The 21,422-nt window shown below is 42.0% G+C and overlaps 1 protein-coding gene across 3 annotated transcripts in view; it reads right to left on the bottom strand.

Moving 5' to 3' along the window:
• Nucleotides 1-21,422, bottom strand: part of ARHGEF33 (Rho guanine nucleotide exchange factor 33) — a 70,525-nt gene that overhangs the window by 39,878 nt on the left and 9,225 nt on the right. For 2 of the 3 annotated variants that reach the window (XM_040993982.1, XM_040993983.1), the window contains exons 3-4: nucleotides 4,612-4,721; nucleotides 3,091-3,140 (exon numbers count right to left, since the gene is read on the bottom strand). In XM_040993982.1, coding sequence (XP_040849916.1) covers nucleotides 3,091-3,140; nucleotides 4,612-4,636 — 75 coding nt within the window. In that variant the 5' untranslated portion in view covers nucleotides 4,637-4,721. Of the gene's footprint in view, nucleotides 1-3,090; nucleotides 3,141-4,611; nucleotides 4,722-21,422 lie in introns of those variants that run through there. The other variant, XM_040993984.1, reaches the window with a different exon arrangement.

Raw genomic sequence — 21,422 nt, 5'->3', positions numbered from 1 at the left:
GAAATGGCAGTACTCACTCTCCTCCTGAAATACGTCACCTGATTTGGGTTACTGTACATATTGTCTTCAAGAATGACAAATTTTTCCAAATGTGTGGACCAAGGCAGTCAGTGATGGGCTGGACATTCTAACACATTTTCTGCACTTAAATTTCCCTACAAGTTTCTGAGTAAAATTAAAGGTTGTTAATTATTTTATCATTTGCTAATTAGGCTGTCAAAATTACTACTTTTATTTTAAATATTACTTCTTTGAACTTCTCCATTTTCTTCTATTTATTAGCCATTCATAATTTTACTTTGTTAAATTGTATTGTTTGTTCATTTTCTACGGGGGTCTCAGAAATATTTTCTTTCTTTTTTTTTTTTAAAGATTTAATTATTTTTATTACAAAGTCAGATATACAGAGAGAAGGAGAGATAGGGAGGAAGATCTTCTGTCCAATGATTCACTCCCCAAGTGAGCACAATGGCCGGTGCTACGCCCATCCAAAGCCAGGAGCCAGGAACTTCTTCCAGGTCTCCCACACGGGTGCAGGGTCCCAAGGCTTTGGGCCGTCCTCTGCTGCTTTTCCAGGCCACAAGCAGGGAGCTGGATGAGCAGTGGAGCTGCCAGGATTAGAACCAAGGCCCATATGGGATCCTGGCGTGTTCAAGGTGAGGACTTTAACTGCTAGGCCATGCTGCTGGGCCCTTTCTTTCTTTTTATTTTCACTAAAGTTTTGAAAATTTTGCTGTCAATATCCTTGGATTTATTTACATTTTTTTATGCTGGAAAAATTTTCAGTGATTATGTGAGTGAAGGCTTTATGCTTTTTCCAAGTACCTTTTGACATAGACAAATATTCATGTAGTCTCAAATTTTGTTTATTTTTAAAATATCCAATCTTTTGCTTCACTTTTTCATTTTTTAAAATTATATTGTGAAGATTTCTATTAGATTTCCCTCTATCCCAAAAGAAATCAGAACATTTTCCCAGCACTGGCATCATGCTGAATGATTGCACAAACCCCTTGACTCACAGCAACATACACATCTTACAGATAAATATTCATTCACTCAACTACTATTTATTCAGTGTGGATTATATTGCAGCACTATGCTTTATGCTAAGAATACAACAGAGAGCAAACCGGAAAAAATCCCTGCCCTTAGAGCTTACATTCTAGATAAAAACACAGACAATAAAAGTATAAACACATCAGTGTGCACAATAATGCCAGGAAGGGATGGAATCTATCAAGAAAATCAAATAAGGAGATGGAGAATTGCTGAAATGTCGCATTGATTCAGACACCCTGCCTTCCAGGATAGATTTTGTTCTATCACAGTTAACTCCTTCCCTCTCCCCTCTTTTCTTCTTTAGTTTTCTTTCTCCTTCTTCTTTTGTTTGAACATTGCTTGCAGTCAGCAGACTGGGGCTTAGGAAGAATGCTTTTAAAACAAGCTTGGGGTGACAACAGTGTCACAGGGGTCATAGAGACCAGCTTGACTTGCACTGCTTCATGTGTTCCAGCGTGAACAGGTGTACTTGAATTTGTGATCCAGAGAGATAATGAGGCCATCCCCTTGGCAGCTATATTTAGTCACCATTCAGGGAGTGACCTACATACAATCTATAGCAGACTTTAAATCATACCTGAGTTTAAAGAGGCACCGCACGCATCCAGATGCCCATACACAAGCCCAACGTGAACACAGGGGTGTGGACAGGGAAAGCATTGCAAGGTCTTAGGCCAGTGAGGCGTCAAGCCAGCACTGAGCGAAGACTACTCCTGATCTCAGGCCTTTGTTTAAACTGGCTCCTCTGTCTCAAACAACCTGCCACACATGATCAACTCATCCTCATATGCCTGTTTCGAATTTTTCAGTCAATACTCATTCATTCCTCCCGTACAGAAATTACCCAAAGTCTCTGGGACAATCCTCTCCACAGTCTACCCTGTATGAGCTTTTTATTGTATGTCTTTTCCAGGTTTCAGACACTTGCACATCAAGGAGAATGCCTATTTCCTGTTTAACACTCCATTAAACTAAGCAGTCAATTTTGTACTTTGTACCTGCTCAGTATGTGTCCTTGGATTGAGCCGAGGCTGTGTCTCTGCCCATGTTGTTGTGGCTCCGGGTCTAACAGTGATGTGGCTGAGATCTTCTCACCGTCCTGGGTCACCTGGTTCTAACTGGCCCACAGCAATGACCCTTTGCATGATCATTTTTGGGGAACTAGCTGCAGTTTTTACTTCACAATCACTTAAAGTAAACTACTCCTTGGGATCCTATATTTGTACCTGAGAAATCACTCCTTTTCCTTATTACCAGGTTTAAATTCTAATGAGTCACTTTGGAAGCACCCTTTTTTTCCCCCCAACCCTTCAATCTCTGTTCATTCTTTCTTCCTTTTCATGTATTCCCGGTAATACTTCCATTCAAGAGCGGATCATAGATTTCTCTATATCAAACTGTCATGTTACGACCTATGTCAGAATAAATTTCTATGACTTTCAAGGACAGAAATTTACACTGAACTTGAGTTTTATTGTTATCATTATTTCCCATGATACTTCCAATAGGAAGAGAGAAGTCAAATAAGTACTGTTTGGAGTATCAGTTGAGAGTGATATGACAGTTGGTGTAAAGGTGTTGTACAGAACTTTTAGCTTCTTATAAATTAAACTGTTAAGCTCACAAAATAACTTATCACATATTTCCCATAACCATAGCTTAACTTTTAACTTTCAATTCCCAATCTCCCTTGTAGACTAGAGAACAAAGAGAAACAGATCTTACTCTCTTCTCCCAGTAGAAATGTTACTGTGTGCCATGAGATGGCCAAGGACAACCGTGGACAAGAGAAGGACAGTTGAGAAGCAGCAGGACTGCATTTCAGAAACCATGTAACTTGTCCTTATGGAACCAGTTCTTGCAGAAGCACATGGATGGTGCCCTCTGCCCTGCCTATCTCACAGTCTTGTGAAGAGAGCAATTGCAATGATGCCTACGGCGCACCTGTGAGTGCTGTAAGTTCCTTTACATAAAGGACAGGATCACGATTACACGTGGCAACACTAAAAACAATCTGTTCATCTTTACCTGGTAAATCTGCGTGGAAGGATTATTCACTGGCATGTGTTCGTTGTCTCCTGTAGAAAGAAAAAGTTCTGCTTAGTCAACACAACTCATTCTGGCCCCGTCCTCTTCAGCCACGTGAGGGATGAGAGAATGTACCACATCCTCCATCTGTGCTGGCACAAAAGTCAGTGTGTATGAGGAGACACTAATGATTCAAAGGAAACAAAACCAAGATGGGTAGGTGGTATATATAGTTTGTATCCTGACTCAAATCATGCCTACCCAATAGAAATCTTAGAGAATTCTACACTGTTCTACAGCTGTAGGGAAGTTTCTGAAACTGAATGATGGGTGCAAGGGTCATGATTAAATATTCAGAGGGAATGCGTGGGAAGTGTGTTCACCTGGGGGACCAGTTCCACAGGCAGAGAGGATGCTCTTCACCACTTTCCATCTCAGAAGGGCTGCATGCAATGTCCCTTTCGTCTATCTCTGATCCTTGCCCAATGTCTCAGCTTTGTCCTCCCTGCACTACCACGACCAGTGAGGGGAGTCTTGTTGGGCAAGAGGACTGACAGAAGGAACTCGGCAATGGAAACATCCTGCCAAAGATGTAGGCAGAAAGGAAGCAGCATTGTCAGCACCAGAGACTGAGAAGTCCAGGACAAGCTGCAGGGCAGGAACAGGGTGTTAAAATCATTACAACCTGCAGAGAACAAAAGGTTGCCTTAGAGAGATCTCTCAGAACCTTGATGGTTGGCTGTGAAGATGAACCAAACCATGGGAGACATTCAGTTCACTGCTCATCCATTTAGCTACTTCTCCATCATTTCACATTGTACCAATCAAGCAACAAATTGATTTGTTTGTGTGGATAAAGACAGTGTTTGCTTACATCATGCTGGGTAAAGAAAGCGCTTAGGAAGGTGTTCAGTGTGCTAAATTCATAAGCAATATAAAATTTGAGCCCAGAAATTTTATCCACAGAGGGCTGTCCCTGTGAAATCCAGATGGTGTGAGATGACCAAAATACCCTGCACAAGCTTTAGTAAAGATTGCCTGCTCTTATCCCAACAGCCCAGAGAACCAGGCCTGTGGATCAGGGGCCAGCATCTGACATACCGTGATTACAGCCATACTTCTCTATGATATGCTTCCAGGTGAGCCTGGAAGCTGGGGATAATCTTCCATTAAAGCTGTACCTAGGCCTTATTCAGCACATTTTCTGAGACAATTCTAAAGTTATTACATATATATGTGTATATATGTGTATATTATTACATATGCATGTTATTACATATATATAAACTCACACTCAATTATGTAGTAGATACTTATGTGTGTACATATATACATATGTACAAAGTTCCCTATTTTTTAGCACAAGTCTGTTTTCTTGATGGTCATTCTGTAATAATAGCAAAATCAGAACAGACAAGTTCATTTAAAATATTGTCATATTTTGAGACAGTGGCAAGACAAAATTAAATTCCACATTTCCTCAATTTTGAGCCCTAAAGAAAGATATCAGAAATATTTGACCTTGCTTTGTTTTGGTTTTTTCCATGGTGCCTGTTTCGTCTCTCCTCCAACTTATTCTTCAACATTGCATTTTCATCGTCCTGGATCAGGCCACCTCCTCTTCCCTGCCCCTGGCCATTGAAATAAAGAGCAAGGAATGGTTAACAGAATTGGCAAAGAAATGGGATGAATTCCATGCATCAGTTTAAAGCATTGAAATGACCACAGATTGATGCTTACGTGATACGATTTCAGAATATTCAGTAAATAGAAATTTTAATATGACTTTTGATCCAATTATTTTAGACACACTGAATTTCATTAGTAGGTCACAGTTTAAGGAAACCATCTTAAAAACCTTGCACAAGTTTGAATATAAAAACATCTGTTACTATTTCATTAATCAGGGATTTCTTTGATGTCTTCTCACTTTCAGCATTTGGTAGGCTCTCCCACACTGAAAGGATGTTTATCCAATATGACATTGATGTCTTGATCATAAGACACAAAGTTCAGATTCAGAACACAATCTCTCTCTCCATCACACACACACACACACACACACACACACACACACAGTAAAGAGTTGTAAAAAGTGACCCTTTTCCCAACCATTCCTCCATCACACAGGATGGATCATATGCCTCCCACTAGGGAAACCGAAAGCACCAGCTACTCCATCCTCCCTGGCAGTTAAGGACACACAACCAGAACATGACACTTGGATACAGTCACCCCAATTGACACTGCCAGTTGCAGAAGGATATCCTAAGGTAGATCTTGATATACCTCCTCTTGTCTATGCAATAGAGATTTGCTATGAAAACAGTGGCAGCAAGGGCAGTGGTGGTGACCATGATTTTGATACAGACAATGTAGGAAACTCAGGCTGTTGCTGGTTGTGCTCTCCAAGTTTGTACTACATGACCCTGGGCAGTGTTGCTGGCCACACTGTTCTGTAGTCTCCCAGTGACTCTAACTCCTCAAGTCAGCCAGTTTTTCCTGCTACTTGCCACTAAGAAACATGATTCTTGAGGTTATCACAATATGTCAACATTACCTAGGATGGAGAAAATGCACTTTAAATTTTGTTCATTAGTCCAGAAAAGGCAACTATAACCAATACTGACAAAATGTAGACCATACTGAAAAATGCACAGTTGTGTCCTCTGGCAGGGGATGGGGAAATGACACAGGGAACGTTTTAGGGTGATAAATATGTTCTACTGCTTCATTATGGGGCACAGGTACATCAATCTGTCAAAATTTCTTGAATATATATTGTAATTAAGCATCTTTATGCTATGCAAATAAGACCTTAAGAAAGTCAGCTTAGAACTTTTCATTCATATATTGAAATCTGTGAAACAAAACAATAAGTTGACAGGGCAGGAATATGCACATGGATGAAACAGCATTAGAGAACAGCTACTCGGTGGCCAATGAGGACTCCACAAAAGCGCTCAAAATCAAGGCCATATGCTATTTGGAATCTTATATGTTTTTCATATGAGCATGAAAATTATGTGAAGATAGAACTCCTTCCCTAACTGTTATGAGTCTCTCCATAGCTGATACAAACATTGCTAAGACGAAAATTTTCTTCTCAGCACTTGCTGGTTTTTTCTGATATAAAATGAATTAAACAAGGAATATAACTAAATCATAGAAGGTGAAAGCTAAAAGGACTTTCAGCAAATTATTTCATTCAACTACATCATTTATAAGTGAAGAGGGGAAGAGCTGTGACTGTCCCCAGACCACACAGCTTTGAAATTGCTAGAAGCAATTTCTTCTACCACCTTGGGAAGCAAAATCTTAAAATATATAATGCAAAATATTATGAGTAACTTAACCCTAGGTATTTAGTTATCTAAAATTTTAAAAATGAAGAAAATTCATCTGTTATTGGTTAAATGAATATTTATGCATTTTCAGCGTTATAACACTATCAAGTTCACGTAGGTATATATGACCAGTGATTGCAAGACACAACATAAGATGTACGAGTGACAGAAAGTTACACACTTCATTTCATTTGGTCAATTACCAAATCAACAAAACTACATTGGAGAAAACTTGGAAAGTATAGAAGAAAAAAAAAACTATGATACCTCTACCTAACAATCTGCGACCATCACTTGTTTGTACTACTTGTTAATCTTTCTTCTCTGGAATGTATCACATAATTACTAATGGAGTAATGGGGTTTGCCTACAATTTTGCATCTACATTGTCTATGTATGTTACAGCAAAAACATTTAACTTTGTTTTAAAAAATTGGACTGGGGCTGGTGCTGTGGCATACCAGGCTAATCTTCCACCTATAGCACTGGCATCTCACATGGATGCTGGTACAAGTCCTGGCTGATCCTCTTCCCATCCAGCTCCCTGCTTGTGGCCTGAGAAAGCAGCAGAGGATGACCCAAAACCCTGGGACCCTGCACCCACATGGGCAGCCCAGAAGAAGCTCTTGGTGCTCAACTCTGGCCATTGCAGCCATTTGTGGAGCGAGCTAGCAGATGGAAGACATCTCTCTCTTTCTCTCTCTATCCATCTCTCCCCCACTCTCTGTAACTCCACCTTTCAAGTAAAACTAAAATTTAAAAATATCAGGTCATTATTCATGCTATCTTTATAATGTGGCTACTTGAGAGTACAATGTTCCTCGCCAGTCCCCAGCAATGTTAACAATCTCTGATATCCTTCCAATCTTCATGTAAACACACATACAGAGCATGCAAATATGAGATGGGATTAACAGAACAGGTTGATAGCTCTCTGTGAGAGACAGAGAAGAGGAGGTCTTCCATCTGGCTCATTCCCCAAATGGCCACAATGACCGGTGCTGGGCCAGGCTGAAGTCAGTAGCCAGGAACTTCTGTCAGATCTCCAAACTGGGTGGCAGAGGCTCAGGGACTGGCCATCTTTCGTTGCTTTTCCAGGTGAATTAGCAAGGAGCTGGATTGGAAGTGGAGCAGTGAAGACTCAAACTTGCCCCCAGGAGGACTCCACCTTTCTGCTTCTCACCTCTTCACTTCATACATTAGTAGCACTCTCTTCAAGTGAGTTGGTACAGACTTAAGTAATTGCTTTTAAATAGCTGAATAATATTCTTTATGTCAATGAACTGTGTTACTCACTCTTGTATTGATGACTATCATCTTTATTTCCATACTTAGTCATTGCAAACAACGCTACAAGTGTCTTGTACAAAGAGCCATATGTATTGGTGCTTTTGTTTACATAGCATTTCAATAGATGTGGCTAGCTTGCTTTCCAAAATGGTGTTCAATTATTCTCCTTTCTCCAAGACGCACTACATCAGTCTGTTTCTTCTATATCCCAGCAAAGGGTAGATGTTAACTTTTCAGTACTTGTCAGCCAAATGAATGATAAATGATATTTTGTGGTTACTTTTTCTGTTTGCTGATGCTGTTAAGTGTCTCTTCCTATACTTACTGGGCATTTAGATTTGTTCCTCTGTAAATTATCTATTCTCTTGAGGTGTCAACTTTTCTATTGGGTTATCTGCTTTTTTTTTCCTTATCAATTAGTAAGAACTTTTAGGTCACAGAAATTAGCTCCATATTTGCTACATGTGATGTTTTTCGCACCTACCTTTTTGCCTTTTGACTTTGTAGACACTTTTGCTATTGATACATTTTTACATTTATATAATCAAGACATTTTTCCTTAATATTACTAAGCTTCCTGACTTGGTCTAAAACATGCAACTTGGTAGTTTTCCTAAATTTTTCAAATTTTTCCTCAAAGGTTTTCTACTTTTAAAAAGAGGCTAATTCATCTGGAATTGCTTTCCATACATGGGATAAGAAAAAAAAATCCTACTTCCTTTTCTTCTGGTTGGCTAGCTACCAGCCAACTATTAATCCTGTTTTATAGCTGCCATTTTTCTGACATATACTTTATTAAGTTTTTAGAAAGAGCCTGTTGGTCTCTTGGTCATGCCCAACCATTATAGACCAATGAGCTTCAAAGTGTGCCTCTCAAGTCCCCAGGCACCCTGGAGTCTGCTCTGTAAGCAGAGGGGAAGCCACCAAACAGCGGGGTCGGGGGGCGGGGAGGACCCCTCCTTCCCACTCCCTCCAGCCAGAGTTGCTCTCTGCTTCTGTGATTCCTATATCACAGATTTGAGGAAAGAATTTCTTTGGAAAATCAGGTTCGTGCTGTTTAGAAACAAAGGTTCGGCAATTATTGACATAGAGAAAATGTTGAAACATTTTACCAGGGAGTTATAGCCATAGAGTCATGAAATCAATTTAAAATTATTTACTAATAAAGTTAACAGAAACCTTAAAAATGCTGGAAGCCCTCCTAACGCTCCCCAAGTTGACCCAGAATGTGTCCATCCTCCTCACATACACACGTACGTGCACCGAAACTCAGCATTGTCTATTACTTTCCAATTACTGCTGTGACAGAAAAGGAAAGTTTGGCACCTTGGGGAACTGAAATTAATTGCAAGCAGACTTGAGCTAATTTCCATTTCAGTGTCCTTTATTGAATGGGTCTTTAGTGCATAATTCTAATTTAGCACGCCGAGAACTTTCTTCATTGGGAGGAGGGTGATGAAGAAGTATGGTCCCCTAAAACTAAAATAATTCATCAGAACACATCCTGCAAACATTTTCAGAGATGAGAGTCTACATGCTTTTAGTAGTATAGAGTAATGCTTTTGAAATTACAAAAAGGGCTCTCTTGTTCGCCCAGCTCAGTGGCACAGTGAGATAAGCCTCTGGGTGTGGCACCTGCACCCCACGTATCTGCCAATTCAAGTCCTGGCTGCTCCATTCTGCTCCGGCTCCCTGTCTCCAGCCTAGGAAAGCAGCAGCAGATGACCTAAGTTCTTGGGCCCCCATGAACCCACCTGGGAGACCTGGAGGAAGCTCCTGGCTTCTGACAGGCTCAAGTCCAACCATGGTGGCCATTTGGGGAGAGAATCAGAGGAAAGAAGATCTCTCTTTCTCCCCTTTCCTCTCTATAACTCTGCCTTTCCAATAAAAATGAATAAATCTAAAATGAATACAAAAGGGGCCATTTTCTTGTTTTTTTTTTTCTATGTAAGTTAAAGCAGCATTATTTGGTGACAAAAAATACCTTCTGGTTGTATTTGTAGTTTTCAAAACACTCTCCAATACGTCCTCTCACTTAGGCATTGCAGCAATGCTGCACAGTGGCAAAGCATATATCCCATTCATTTTATACAAAAGGAAATGACTTGGAGATCAAGGATTTGCTCAAAATTACACAAAAGCTCCAAATAAAAGCATCGCTTTTCTTACTACTATTCTGCGTTTTTAAGTTAGCTGCTTTGTGACACAGCAACACAAAATACTGTCGTGCGAGGAACCGCTGAAGGAAGAGACAGAGACACAGACAGAATTCCCATCTATTGATTCATTTCTTTAAAAAAAAAAAATGTTCACAAGAGCCTGTTCATGGGTCTGCAGAAACAGAACCGATACCTCAGTCTAGGTCTCCCAGCTGACTGGCAGGAACTTAATCCCTTGACACATCACTGCTTTATCCCAGACCGCATTAGCAGGCAGCTGTAGTCAGCAGCTGGAGCAGGGACTGAACTCAGGCACTCTACTGGGGCCACATGCCTCTTAACTGGTATCTTTGATCAACAGGCTAAATGCTCATCCCAAGAACCAACTATTCCTGTCACAAGGAAAGCATCAGTTCATATGTGGATTCTGACAACTTTTCAAATCAATAATTTGAATAAATAGCTATTCAGTCAATAAAACAAAGGATGTTGTGGCAAGCAAAATGGGAGATTTGAAAGAAAAAGTACTAGTGTTGTGACATAGCAAGTTAAATTGTCGCCTCTGACACAGGCATCCCATGTGAGTGCCAGTTCAAGTCCTGGCTGCTCCGTTTCTGATGCAGCCCCCTACTAATGGGAAAGCAGTGGAAGGTGGCACACATGCTTGGGCCCAAACCAATCCCATGGGAGTTCTGAATAAAACGCCTGGATCCTGGCTGCTGGCTTCTGCTTGGGCTAATCCTAGCTGGTGTGGGGTTTTGGACAGAGAAACAGACAATGGAAGATTTCTCTCTGTGCCTCTCCTCCTTCCTCTGTAAGTCTACATTGCAAATAAATCTTTTCTTAGAAGGAAAGAAAGATGGAGAAGAATACAAACTTAAAACAAAATGGGATGTCATCACCAATGTAGAGGTTGTGAAATATTATTTTTAAAATTTTGTATGATGCCAGTGATTTTTGAAAGTTAGGTGAGGCAGACAATTTCCTGGGAGCATACAGATTACCAAAGTTTGTTTTAAGAACGGTAGAAAGGTCAACTAAAGTAACTATTGAAAGGAAATGTTAAAATGAAAGATCCCCAAATGAGAACTGCACAAGGATAATATTACAGAAAATTCCCATAAATAATAATGACTGTTATTTAATCTATGCCAGGTGAAGCATGTGTAACTAAATCCATTCTAGGAGGTTCTGATACCAAATCTACTCTAGGATAGTATAAATAAATATGCAAACATTCTAAATAAAATATCAGAAAACAAAATACAATACACAATCAGTGATTTATTCTGGAGTATAAAAAAATAGCTTGATTCATACATCTTATATCCACATAATGCAAGAAAACCAGGAGTACAGTGTGACCCTTAGAAATACATTTTAAAATATTGAAAGACCAGTTTATTTGGGGTGCAAAAAAACATTCTGATATTTGTGCAGATTTTTTTTCACAATATGAATTTCCACAAACTTTTTGAAGATCTTTTGTATGTTCCTTTTATGTACCACCACTAGACTTGAAGAAGTAAGAGACATTTCCCAATAGATTTCCCAACGAATAGTCTCACATCAGACCAACTATAACAGATGTTCTATTGCTGCCAGCAATTCCCAAAGCTCTCAGAGCCCACAAGAGTAGACGCAGAGCATAGACCAGGGAATGCCATAGAACACATCAAAGCACGTCAAAGGTTCTTTACAATATGGAATAATAAGCATCAGTGCTGTGGCATAGTGGGTTAAGCTGATGCTGTAGCACCAGTGTTCCATATGAGTATCAGCTGAAGCCCCAGTGCTGTTTCACTTCTGATCCAGCTCCCTGTTAATGAGTCTGGAAAAACACAGAAGGACGGTCCAAGTGCTTGGGAATCTGTACCCACATGAGAGACCTAGAAGAAGCTCCCGACTCCAGACTGGCCCAGCTCCAGCTGTTTGCAGTCATCTGGGAAGTAAGCCAGCAGATGGAGGATCGCTCTCTCTCTCTCTCTCTTTCTCTGTTTGTAACTCTGCCTTTCAAATAAATTTTTAAAAAGACAGAATATGGAGTAACATCAGTCATTTCCCTCTCTTTCCCCTATAACGTTACTTTTTGGTGTCATTTGCCTAATGTCAGAGCAGACATTATTTAACAATTTGGTTTAATTGTTCTGTGTCAACATTTAATCATGAAAAAAATGATAGCATGCACACACACAAGCTACTAGCTACAGAAAATTAAATTTAGGAATGGCTCATTTAAAACTCAGTAAAAATTTTAGATTGTATTACTTCTCAGGGCTCTGACTTATTTTGCAACTGGCACACAGAAATGTGTCTGACCACCTTTTTTTTAAGATTTATAATTTTTATGTGAAAGGCAAATTTACAGAGATAAGGAGATACAGAAAGAGAGATCTTTCATCTGATAGTGCATTTCCCACATGGCTGCCATAGCTAGAGCTGAGCTTCTCTGAAGCTGGGAGCCAGGAATGTCTTCCCAGTCTCCAATGTGGGCATAGGGGCTCAAGGAGTTGGTGCGCTCTCCGCTGCTTTCCCAAGCCAGATGCAGAGAGGTGGAGGACTGGAAGTGGAGCATCTGGGACATGAACCGGTGCCTAGCTGGGATGCTGGAGCTAGCAGGCAGAAGATTAGCCTGCCCAGCGCCAGGCGCAGACTAACTTTAATAAGTCTGAATGTCCCATGGGCTGAGGGCTTGGTCAGGAAGCTGTGCTCCATCATGTTGCTTTCTTTTTTTAAAGATCTTATGGGGCCCGGCGCAGTGGCAGGTGCAAGTGGTTAAGGTCCTCGCCTTGCATGCCCGGGATACCATATGGGCGCTGGTTCTATCCCGGCAGCCCCGCTTCCCTTCCAGCTCCCTGCCTGTGGCCCAGGAAAGCAGTCGAGGACAGCCCAGGGCTTTGGGACCCTGCACCCACATGGGAGACCCGGAAGAGGCTCCTGGCTTTGGATCGGCATAGTATCGGCCCGTTGCGGCTCACTTGGGGAGTGAATCATCGGACGGAAGATCTTCCTCTCTGTCTCTCCTCTCTGTATATCCGCCTTTCCAATAAAAAATAATAAAAATAAATCTTTAAAATAAAAAAAGATCTTATGTACTGATTTATTTGAAAGGAAGAGAAATAGAGAACGAATAAGGAAGGGAGAGGGAAGGGATAAAGATAGAGACAGACAGGCATCATCTTGCATCCATTCGTTGACTCCCCAGATGGCCACAACAACCGAAACAACCGCCAGGGATAAGCCAGGCCAGAGCCAGTAGCTCCAGCCTGGTCCTTCCCATGGCTCACAGGACCCCAAATTCTTGGGCCATCTTCTATTGCCTTCCTACACACATTAGCAAGAAGCAGGATCAGAAACAGAGCAGCTGGACTCACACCAGCACTCCAGTAAAGGAAGCCAGCCTTGCAAGCAGTAGCTTAACCCACTGAACCACAATGCTGGTCCCTCCATCACCCCTCTTACCCTGATTGACTCTTTCAAATGACCATTCAAGCATGTTCTCTCCCTAGATTCATCTGAGTGGAAGTTAAAAAAAAAAAAAAAAAACAGCAAAAAGCAACCTCTGGGGGTGCAAGAGCACAGGCCTTCAGGGGGACCTACTTAAGAAGAAAACCAAGTGAATGTCATTGTACTTTTCCTGGGAACATTCTGTTGGAAAAAAGAAGCAGTGAAGGGAAGAGAGGCTCCTGGGAGAGACATGGAGGGAAAGAGGCCCAGGCAACAGGAGAACTCCCTCTGTCTCCCAGGATGTTCTAATTTGCACAAAGGTGTAGCAGTATGGAAATGTTACAGACTGTGGAAACAGAGGCAGCGGCAGGTGCACAGGACCAGAGCCACAGGCTGCCTTGGTGGTACCTTGTGAAATAGATCATCGGTCACCAAAGCCTATTTTAGGTGAGAGGGGAAACCAGGTTACAGTTGCCTCTCCCAGGAGAATTTTTTTTTTTCAGAGTTCAGATGAAATGACATCCAATTTGAATCTGCCTTCAGCACTTTCAGAACAGCTAGGAAGGAAAATAGAGTAAAACTCAATCTTCCCCTTGAGTCATGGCCTACCACTTCTCGGTGAACAAAAACCCCCAGGCAGCGTAGACTCTAGAAGTCGCAGAATCTTGAAAATAAGGGACCTTGCTTAACCCAGGCACTCTTTTTTTTTTAAAGATTTATTTTTATTATTTTTTCATTGGAAAGGCGGATATACAGAGAGGAGATACAGAGAGGAAGATCTTCCGTCCGATGATTCACTCCCCAAGTGAGCCGCAACGGGCCGATACTATGCCGATCCGAAGCCAGGAGCCTCTTCCGGGTCTCCCACGCGGGTGCAGGTTCCCAAAGCTTTGGGCTGTCCTCAACTGCCTTCCCAGGCCACAGGCAGGGAGCTGGAAGGGAAGCGGGGCTGCCGGGATTAGAACCGGCGCCCATATGGGATCCCGGGCGTGCAAGGCGAGGACTTAACCACTTGCGCCACCGCGCCGGGCCCAACCCAGGCACTCTTGACAGGGGATGCTGATGGTCTCTTGCCACTAAAATCCCTGCACTCTCCATACAGAACCAGCCTACCCACAGGCTTTATGTACCCCAACCTGAGAATCCTGGTCCCTGAAGGTCTCTGTCAACCCAAGTCCTGCCCGACCATCAGCGGGCAGCTCACGCCACATGCTCCTCATAGAGCCCACCTTGATCATTGGCCTCATTCACCAGCTAGTCTTACCAGCAGGGGGCATCTTACAATCCATCATTGCAAAACCCAGCAGCATTAATCTAAATACAGGAACTAGGTCATATTTTATTGATCAATAAAAGGTGTCAAAGGATCATTGATGTGATTAGTTCTTTCACAATTTCAACTTATTCCACACGTATCCTTCCCACAGTCAAGGCACACTAAACCCTAAAAATGGAGCAAATTTTTTTTTTACCACATTTGATAAGCCTGAGTCCAAGAGATAAAGGCCAAATCATTCCACTTGGAATCCAGAAAACACTGGGGTTGATTTTGCTAGGAAGATATATTCTGATTCCTAAACCTTCTGTCATATTATTTCAGTTTCCCTTTTTTTTTTTTTTTTGGAATAAGTTGGGATAAGAATAAGTTAATCTTCCTGTCTGCAATCTGAATGACACACTTTTCCCATCCCAGATGGTTGTGTAGCAGTCCTGCTCTACAAAACCTTTGAAAGTCCTTTGAGAAGACAATGAACAACCTCACTCAAAATCTCTTCTACAGCTGCCTTGGAAGACTGCAAAAACAAACAAACAAACAAACAACAACAACAAAAACCACTCCCTGTGTAGACTGTGGTGTCATAAGAACTCGGTCCCATTACCCGCATGCAGGCCAATCCAAAGGAACACACGCTTGGTGCACTTGGGGCTGCGTTTCTCTCCCACCTTCAATGCTGTGTGTGTGATACTTTCCAAAGGTCTTTGCATTTTGTCTTTTTCTACTATAATCTCAGAACATGCTCATCAGGCTTCCTGCTACAACACCAAGAAAAAGTGTTCTTCCAAGCTTAGAAAGACAGTTCCAGCCTCCCAGACCAGCAAGTGGGAACATTACTAGACTGAGACCACATCTGACTCCTAGGGGGTCTGTGGGGAATCAGGCACTGTCTCTGGGCTCCGTGTCCTCATCTATAACATGAGAAAGCTTCAATGTCCTTGTAGCCCTAAATGTTTCTTTTTTCTTTAATATTTATTTTTATTGGAAAGTCAGATATACAGAGAGGAGGAGAGACCAAGACGAAGATCTTCCATCTTATGATTTACTCCCCAAGTGACCGTAACAACTGGCACTGCGCCGATCCAAATCTGGGAGCCTGGAATCTCCTCCAGGTCTCCCACGCAGGTGCAGGATCCCAAAGCTTTGAGCCATCCTCCACTGCATTCCCAGGTCACAAGCAGGGAGCTGGATGGGAAGTGGGGCTGCCAGGATTAGAACCGGTACACATATGGGGAGTCCAAGGTGAGGACTTTAACCGCTAGGCCACCACGTGGGGCCTGTGTGGCTTTTTGTTGTTGTTGTTTGTTTGTTTGTTTCTAGTGTTAAAGCAATATTTATTAGAAAAGTTGAGAAGGGAGGCCCCCCTCCTAGTGACGGGAGGGGACTTTGGAAGCAAAAGAACCCTTACCTCCTGCCATGGGGCAGGAGGAAGAAGGAAAAAGGCCCAGACCTCCTGCCCCATGGCAGGAGGAGGTAAGAAAGAAATACCCAGGCCTAAATGTTGAGGCCAGACTTTGTCAGGCTACCTGCAAACATCATTCAGCAACACGAAACCGGTTGATACAGCAACTAATGGCTGCCTTGCCAGAGTCACCCCGCGCTCAGTCTTCCACTAGTATCTTTCGTTCAATCTTTTTCTATTGTTAATCTGCTACTGTTATTTTTTGGCCAATCTTTAAGAAAAAAAAAATTGTACAGCTCATAACTTTCCCATCCTTGATTCTTTTAGTATACAATTCAGCTATCTTTTTAGTTCCACATCTTTAAGAAAAAGAAACAAAACTGGCCTTGCTTCTGGTCCTTTTTCTGCTAAATAAATATCCACGGTTGTACTGGTACTTCTTTCTAGGCTGATCCATGGTTACCTCAAACTCGGCCTGTGTAAATCACGTTGCTCATCTTAGCCTACAGATACCCCTCCTTAACACTTGGCCAGCCTGGTCACCAACAGCTCCGCTGACCTTGCCATGACCTTCCCGCCATCCTGCTGACAGCAGTCAGGAAATCTTTGAGAATCTCCCTTTAGGAGGTTTCTTTAATTCTGTCCTCTTTTCCCTGTGGCTTCATTGGTTCACCCCTCATCACCTTGGGCCTAGGGATCTGCGGAGGCATCCTAACTGGTTTGTCAACTCTCTTCATGGCTACTCCACTCGTTCCCTTTCAATATCATTTTGATCATCTGTTAATTCCCCCTTGAAAACACGAATAGGTCTTTCCTTCTTTGTGAAATAAAGCACAGCCTCAGATCCTCATGAGGTCTCTGAGCACCCCTCCAGTCTTGTTTTCAACGCCTCGGGATCCCCACCACCTCCAGGCGCAGTTATAACTGACATCGCTGCTACACTGCCTCTCAGTTGCTGGACTGTCCTCACACCACCTCAACTGTCCAAGCCTTACTTATGCCCCGAAAGCTAACTCAGGCTCACCTCTTCTCTAGAAAATTCCCCCCTTTAATCTATATTATCTCTTCTTTATCAGAATGACCATAACAATTCAATCAAAATCAAATCCTTCATTTTTCTGCTCTTCCCTGTCTTATGTACATAATCCCACTTTCTAAACTGATTAGAATCTTTGTGAGTAAAATGTCCCTGGTACCCACTGTATGTTCTCAGCTAGAACAGAAACTCAATAGAATATTGCTGACAAAGGCAATTAACCTTCCCAAACACTGTCAAAGATAACGTGATAGCACATCTCCCCAATCAATTATCAATTGGGAATTAAATCAGTGTTCCCGCACCTAAAAATCTGGTAAGCAACAGTGAGGGATGTAGAGACTGAGAGACAAAAAACTGGTTAAAGGGAATCCATACTGTAAGAGTAGAACAAAGGACTGCAATGTCCTATGAAGGCCCTGACGTGCATTTTCACAGTCCCAGGCTGGTCTGCAACAGCTTAGGTCTTGTTACATACACAAAATCCTAACAATTTGGATCTAAGGCAAAGTCAGTCCTTTCCTGCGCTCGTCCACTTTGGGATGGATGCCTCTCAGAAACCTCACTGCCACAAGCGAGCCCTCATCTTGCCTTGTAACACCAGGAAGACTTGTCCTTGGCCCCTTGTGTCAGCGATTCAGTTGTGTGAGGACCCATGCCCATCATCTTGAAAACAAAATTTGTGATGGACAGTGAATGAGCCAGCAGATACAGAATGAATCTAAAATCTATCCCAGTCCTTTAGTAGCAGGATTTCCAGGGCAGTCCTTGAATTTTTTTTAACACCTTCCTATCCACTGTTCGGCCTAGGCTCTGCCTCTAGCGGAGGCACTATAAATTTGGGTATAATGTTCCCATACATAACAGAGCCTTTCTTCTTAAAATACTGTTTAGCTTTCAGTTTGTGAAAAGCGTACTGTCATAACCCCCGATGATTGGATTAAATGTCATTTTATTAGAAAGATTTTGCCTGGCCACTACATTTATATCTCCCTTTCCACTATCATTTAAATTACCAAGATATTAAAGGTTGTTGTTTTTTTTTCCTAACATGTATTTGTTTCCATTTTATTTGAAAAGCAGCAAGACGGAGACAAATAAAGATTCTCCCTCCATTGGTCCATTCCCCAGATACCTGCAATAGCCACAGCTGGGTCATGCCAAAACCAGGAGCCCAGAACCCAATCGGGGTCACTCATGTGCATGGAAAGGATCCAAGTTCTTATGTCATTATCTATCTGCTGCCTACCAGGATGGCCACTAGCAGGAAGCTGGTTCAGAAGCAGAGGTGGGACTCACACCCAGGCGTTCTGGTACAAGATGCAGTTGTCTCAACTAGCACCTTAGACACTGAGCCAAATGCCCACCCCAACTTGGGTACTTTATTTCACTCTACATTCCTGCAAGGCTTAACCTAGGGTTATGCACAGAGTAGGCCCTGTTGAATAACAAAGAGCTGTTGAATAAATGAATGAGACAATCTCATATTTAGGAGAAATCAATGGAAAACTATACCCATCAGAACTACTTGCTACATAAACTGAGGATTCACCATAGAGTGGGAAGAAAATCAAACAGAAACATCACGCAGAGTTCAACCCCCCAAACTCCGACACCTTTATAAATAAAGAAAATGAAATCATGTTGCCATCGTAGTGGCAGAGTGGGTTAAGCCACCACTTACGATGACAGCATCCCACATCACTGTGCCAACTCAAGTCCCAGCTCAGACTCCTGGCTCATAGCTTCAGCATGGCCCCAACCTGGCTGTTGCGGGAATTCAGGGAGTGAACAAACATATGAAAGATCCCTTGTTCTCCCCTTCTCACTCTACCTTTCAAAAAAAAATTTTTTTAAGGAGAAAGAAAATGAAAATGAGGTCCACGAAGGTTGACTTGACAAAGTTCTAAGCTGGTGTGCCAGAAAAAAAATACAATGGCTCACGACTGTTACCGAGGGATCTGCTAGCACTATTCAAGCTCATTGAGGAGCATCGCTTAAGCAAGTGAAAATGGCATAGTGCTCAGCCCCTGCCCAAACATTTCACCTCATGATGTGTTATCAGAGCTGCAATTCTCTCTGTAGATCTTGAGAGATTAAAAGAAGAAGAAAACCACCTTATTCTGTTCTCAGCTAACATTTCAGCTAATTGAGAGCAATACTGAGAACAAGGCTATGAGCCATTAGGGGGCAGAGATGGAGAAGATGAGCTCTGAAGCATGGGTGACCTGGATTTAAATCCCAGGTCCATGAATGAAATAGCTGGGTGACCTTGGGAAAATTATTAACCTCCAAAGAGTCTGATAGCTCAGGTTTGCATATGGATGTAAGTCTCCAGTCACAATTATTACCAGACTTTGCTTTTTAAAAGTAATTATTATATAATTATTTTAAATATAAAATACAAATTTAAATATTTATATAAAATGGTCTATGTTATATATAATACACTATATGTCTATGATATATTACATACCACATAAATTATATGATTACAATTATTATATCTATATAAATATGATTGTATAATTACAATTATATAAGTATTTTTTAAGCAAAGCCTGGCAATATAATTATAATCAAAACAATTATTATGATTTTGCTTAGTTTAAAACCAAAAGACTAGCCGTAGTCTGAAATTAATAGACATAAGAGAAAAAGCATATAGTGGGTTCCCCTGGGTTTTCTACAGGTAAAGATCTCCCAGGAAGGGATGGTGTGCTAAGCACCTTCAGAGATCCAAAGTACTTAGCTCAGAAAGGAGCCTCTTGCAGGAACTGGTCACCACTGCGGGGCCCAAAATGGAAGGCTTGCATTTGCAGCAGCAGCTTCAGTCCAGCTGTGGTAGGAAAGGTGCTCTCCAGCAAAGAGGCACATGCAGCCTTGATTGAGGACTGGATTCGACAGCTACCTATGCCTCAGCATCTCACGGCACTGTGACATCCCTGGAAGCATGAGGAGGCGGAAACTACACCTGCCAGGATTTACCTCAAGGAGAGTACTTTCACATGATTGAAAAGAATGCCTCATCAAGCTCCCAGAGGTGGCAAATAGGTAAACATGTGTGTGGAAATGTTTAGGGTGGGAGTAAAGTATGCACTTGCATCCTGGAGTCGCCATACATGGTCCCCAAAAAGCCTTTGCTGAGTGGTGCAGTCAGTGTAAGGACAGAACTGAACTGCTGTTGCACTTGGACTGGAAGCTGAGTTCTGCTCTTGGAGCTGACTTCCCCACCCTTCTTCACACAGGCGAAAGTTTCCACTTAAATGTTGAGTGGGGATGTGCTAGGTTTTTAGCCTGCCTTGGGCGTTTTAATCCAGCTCTGTTTTAGGGGACCTTGCTACTGCACTGCTCTCTCTGGGGCTGCTTATCTAGTCACACCCTTGGAGATGCTGCCTGGATGGGGGCCTTCACCTGTGCTTGTGGTCAGGTAGACATCAGTTCATGCAGTTTTGATGTTTTTAACAGCCAGGGATGATGAGCTGACATAACTTGATTAGGTCATTTCATAACATCTCAAATCATACTTTGTAGTCACTAGCATGCACGATACTGATGAATAATTACAGCTCATGCATTTCACCAAACACAACCAGTCCTCCATATCTGTCTCTCTCATCCTCTATCCCTCAAATAGCTTTCCTTGCCTAGTGAAATGGCTGTTATCCTTCATGGTTCAATTCAAGCACCTCCTTCTCTATGGAGCCTGCCCTGCAGCACCAAGTCAAAGTCTGCACCTGTTCCACTGCAGCCTCGTGCCCCAGTATCTCTTCCTGCTGGGAAGTATACCCAATAATCTCCACATCAGTTTCTCACACAACACTAAAAGCTCCCCTAGGGTAAGCACCATCTATTATTCTTATCTATTGTATTTGGCAGGCCCCTGGTTCTTTTAAAAAAAAATCTTGATTTATATATACTTATACATTATAATGCAATGTCATAGGTACACAATTGAGAATTGCTGAATAAACTAATTAGCATATCCATCACCTCATTCACTTAACATTGTGGGGTGAGAACATTTGAAATTTACTCCTTTATTTTGAAATACACAGCACAACAACTGTAGTCACTATGCTGAGCCATAGATGCCCAAATGATTCCTGCTGAAGCTTATAGTCTTTGATCCACATCTCTCCATTCCAGCTTCTCACCCACCCACCTGCAGCATCTGCTAAGCCCCACTCTACTTCTGTGAGTTCAGCTTTTTAAAATTCCACGTGTCAGAAAATGTAATGATTGTGTCCACCTTATTTCACTTAGCATAATATCATATCCTCTTAAAGTTATGGACTTGAAGTTTCAGTACAAGCATAGCACATCTTCTTACAGGAGATGTTACTCAATTTTCAAGTTTTTAGATGTTTCTGAG

Source organism: Ochotona curzoniae, unplaced genomic scaffold, assembly GCF_017591425.1.
Source record: "Ochotona curzoniae isolate NIBS_2020 unplaced genomic scaffold, NIBS_Ocur_1.0 contig_883, whole genome shotgun sequence".
NCBI classification, from domain to species: Eukaryota; Metazoa; Chordata; class Mammalia; order Lagomorpha; family Ochotonidae; genus Ochotona; species Ochotona curzoniae.
This window is presented reverse-complemented; position numbering and strand designations above follow the sequence as displayed.